At 38.5% G+C, this 4319-nt stretch overlaps 1 protein-coding gene across 11 annotated transcripts in view; it reads left to right on the top strand.

Moving 5' to 3' along the window:
- eya4 (EYA transcriptional coactivator and phosphatase 4) overlaps positions 1 to 3583 on the top strand; it is a 76790-nt gene extending 73207 nt beyond the window's left edge. For all 11 annotated transcript variants that reach the window (XR_008603481.1, XR_008603486.1, XR_008603480.1 and 8 more), the window contains one exon: positions 2473 to 3583. Coding sequence is in view for 3 of the 11 variants with exons in the window: in XM_055015815.1 (XP_054871790.1) it covers positions 2473 to 2553 (81 nt within the window). In the remaining 8 variants the exon portion in view is untranslated. The remainder of the gene's footprint in view (positions 1 to 2472) is intronic.
- Positions 3584 to 4319: the final 736 nt, after the last annotated feature.

Raw genomic sequence — 4319 nt, 5'->3', positions numbered from 1 at the left:
AAAAATAAGACACAAAATGCCAGGAGACAAAAGAGAACCAGAATCAGTTTTGTTGTCATGATACAATATATCATGAAACTGCACTAAAGAGGCATAAAACAATAAAAACAAGAAAGAAAAAGAGCACAATGAGACCAAATTGTCCAGAAGACACAAAAAACGACAGGAAACAAGAAAAACGAGACGCTGAATGTCAGAAGGGAGATAAAAAAAAACTGAGATAAGAGACAGAAACCAGCCTGTAAATCATTAAACATCTTTCTTTCTTTCTGATAAATAAAACTTTTTGTGGGGTTCAGAGGGTTTTTTAAGAGCTGCTGATGCTTTTATTCCTCATTAGTTATTAATTCTGATTCATTCCTTCAGAACATGAATCCTCTTTTCTACAGCTTTGGGTTTCATTCGTGATGCTGGGATTTAAAGACGCCTCAAACATTTTGGGATGTAAGCCAGTTAGCTTAGCTTAGCATAAAGACTGGGAAACAATGGAAGCCGTTAGCATGGAGGTCCTTTAAAACTCTCTGATTTCTACAGGACATTTAAAACATGTTTCCAGCAGAGAAACAAGATGAAGGTTCATAAACAGTTTTAAATATTAAAGTTAAGACTCCACAGCATTATTATTTTTAAAGATATACCTGAAGAATTAAATAAGACGGTCGGACTCTCAAATGTGAATAAAGTGAGAAACAGTAGATGATCATAATCATAGAGAATCCAGGGAATCCTTGGATTTATTGGGATTTCCTGATGTTTAATTAGTCAGATTAATTTCCATAATTAATAATGCTGCAGGGCCTGAATGTTCAGTCAGGTAAACTTGCATTTTACATATTTTTCAGGGTTTTACTCCTTAATATTTAAATGACTCGGGTCATGAAGAAAAAATGAAGAAAAATAAAACAAAGAAAGGCGAAAAATTAGACAAAAAATTGGGACAAAATTGTACAAAAATTGAAGAAAAAATAAGACACAAAACCAAAAAATTTACACAAAAAATGAAGAAAAGTAAAACAAAAAAGAGACAAAATTAGACAAAAGGCGGCTGTGGCTCAGGTAGTAGAGCGGGTCGTCCAATGATCGAAAGGTCGGCGTTTCGATTCCCACTCTGTCCTAGTCATGTGCTGTTGTGTCCTTGGGCAAGACACTTTACCCACCTGGCCTCCAGTGCTGCTACTCACACTGGGGTATGAATGCGTGTGAATGTTGGTGGTGGTCGGAGGGGCCGTAGGCGCAGATTGTCAGCCAGGCTTCCGTCAATCTGCCCCAGGGCAGCTGTGACCACAAATGTAGTTTACCACCGCTGAGTGAGAATGTGTGAGTGAATGAATAATGGATTCATTGTGAAGCGCTTTGAGTGCCTTGAAAAGCGCTATATAAATCTTATCCATTATTATCATAAAAAAATTGGAAAAAAAGAGACAAAAAATAAAGAAAAACAGGACACAAAATGAGAACAAATAAGACAAAATGAGGAAAAAGACAGAATATGAAGTAAAATAAGACACAAAATGAGGAAAAAATAAGACACAAAATGAAGAAAAAATACAACACAAAATGAGGAAAATTTAGACTTAAAATGAAGAAAAAATAGGCATAAAATGAAGAAAAATTAGACACAAAAGAAAAAAATTATACAAAAAATGAAGAAAAATAAGACACAAAGTGAGGAAAAATAAAGCAAAAAGTGAAGAAAAATTTGACACAAAATGAGAAAAAAATAAGACACAAAATGAAGAAAAAATTAGACACAAAATGAGGAAAAAGACAGAATATGAAGAAAAATTAGACAAAATGAGAAAAAAGACAAAATGAAGAAAACATAAGGCTTAAAATGAAAAAATAAACAAAATGAAGAAAAATTTGACAGAAAATGAAGAAAAAATGAGACACAAAATGAAGAAAAAATAAGACTTAAAATGAAGAAAAAATAGACATAAAATGAATACAAATAAGACAAAAAATTCAAAAACAATAAACAAAATGAATAAAAATGAATAAGAAATAAGACAAAATGAGGAGGAAAAAAGACACAAAATGAGGAAAAATTAGACATAAAATGAGGAAAAAATCTGACACAAAATGAAAAAAAAATTAGACAAAAAAGGAAGAAAAATAAAGCATAAAATGAGGAGGAAAAAGGACACAAAATGAAGGAAATTAGACACAAACTGCCTCAGGTGAACTAACATAAGCATTACTGCGGGCCTTTAACTTTATTTAAACTGGTTGGAATCATTGAAATCTTGTTTTTTTCTGCTGGTATTGGTTTGTTGGTTTAAATGAATAACGGTGAATGATAATGCAGATTAATTGGGTTCTTCTGGAGCCGGTCTTTATGCTAAGCTAACCTCTGGTGTGGCCTACGTTTCCCAGAATGCTGCATGTTGTGGTTGCAGTGCTGCTGTAGCTGCATGTCTGGTGGCAGCTTCTGCTGCGACTCTGCAGCTTTAACCTGTTTCCCCTCCGCAGCACAACATGCCGTTCTGGAGGATATCCAGCCACTCGGACCTGCTGGCGCTGCACCAGGCCCTGGAGTTCGAGTACCTGTAACCGTGGGAACCGTGGTAACCGTGGTAACCGTGGCGACAGCAGGACTCGGGCGACGGAGTTTTTTTCTACGACTATTTAAGAACAAACTGCAGCTTTCTGTCTGTTTTCTGTGTTTTTTTTCTGAATGTCTGGATTTGCAAACTCTGAACGGTCTTAAAGAGGACTACCAAGTCCTGGTCCTGATGCTGGAGCCCTGACTCCTGAAAGACTCGGAGGATTTGGCTGAACCCAGAGGACTCGGCTGATGAACTCTGAGGACTCGGCTGGACTCTGAGGACTCTGTTGATGAACCCGAAGGACTCGGCTGAACTCTGAGGACTTGGCTGGACTCTGAAGACTCAGCTAATGGACTCGGAGGACTCTGTTGATGAACCTGAAGTACTCCAAGGACTCGGCTAAACTCTGAGGACTCGGCTGATGACTCGGAAGACTCAGCTGAATTCTGAGGACTCGGCTGGACTCTGAGGTCTTGACTGAGCTCTGAGGACTCCCGGCTGATGGACTTGGAGGACTCTGAGGATTCATCTGATGAACTTGGAGGACTCGGAGATCTCGGCTGAGCTCTGAGGACTCATTTGTTGAATTCAGAGGACTCATCTGGACACTGAGGACTCGTCTGATGAACTCTGAGGACGTGGAGTACTCGTCTGAACTGGTCCTGCTGGTCTGTCTCTGTACGGAATTCCTCCTGTATCTGGGCTGTTGTTTCTTCCTGCTGGACTCTGAGGACTTTGATGAACTCAGGGGACTCGTCTGATGAATTCTGAGGACTCGTCTGGACTTGGAGGACTCGTCTGAAACTCCTCCTGTATCTAGGCTGGTGTTTCTTCCTCTGAACTTTGTGTAAATTATTTCCTGACGGACGGTGGAGGAAGCTTTAGGAGGACGTTGTTGTTTTTTTGTTAATTTGAGGTTTTTCTATTTGGTTTACTCTGAGGAGCAGGTGGAGGGTGGAGATGTGACGTGTTGTGCCTTAATGTGTTTGAATGTTTTTCTTTAATCTGTCTGTAGATATAAAGGAGGAATCAGACATCTGGGCTTCTTATTTCATCAGACTAGAAACCATCTAAACTTCTGCCGGTTTAATCTCAGTTATCTGACCATGTTTCTGCTTCATCTCTGAGTTTTCTTCACTGAACCTAACAGTCAGTCTGTGGTTGGTTTGGTCTCTGACATGTCAGAAAATGGTGACAAAGATCAAAGTTTCAAAGTCAAAGTTTATTTCCGTAGTCCTTTACAACCGCCCAAAGAGTGACCAAAGTGCTTCACAGTAAAAAACAAGAAAATAACTTAACACTAAATGTAATTTAAAACAGGACAAACAATATCTATGAGGAGGGGAGGGCTATGATTCTAGAAAATGTCGGTAATGAATTCAAATTAACCATGTATCCATAAAAACTCAATATTTCACCTTTGTTTTGTATTTAGAGTCGGCTTCTATTGGCTACTGGCAGATATCATCAACATCATGTCGATCATTATGAGGCCAAACTGAATGCATGTAATCAGTGACTCATCTGAGTGGTGATTCTAGAAGATTTGAAGGAAAACTTGCCACCAGATAGACCATAAACGATAATAAGTTACCATATGACGACTCACTAAACCCAGAATTCTCCATGGATTATACTGCTTGCATTGCTGGAGTCACTAGTGGCTGTTAAACCAGCATTTTCTATACATTGTGTAAATACTATAGACGGGTTACTGTATTTTTGGACAGGAGTTCCTGATTGTACTCGGGATAAATCCTGAAGTGGTCT

This window comes from Amphiprion ocellaris, chromosome 12 (genome assembly GCF_022539595.1).
Source record: "Amphiprion ocellaris isolate individual 3 ecotype Okinawa chromosome 12, ASM2253959v1, whole genome shotgun sequence".
Lineage (NCBI taxonomy): Eukaryota > Metazoa > Chordata > Actinopteri > Pomacentridae > Amphiprion > Amphiprion ocellaris.
This window is presented reverse-complemented; position numbering and strand designations above follow the sequence as displayed.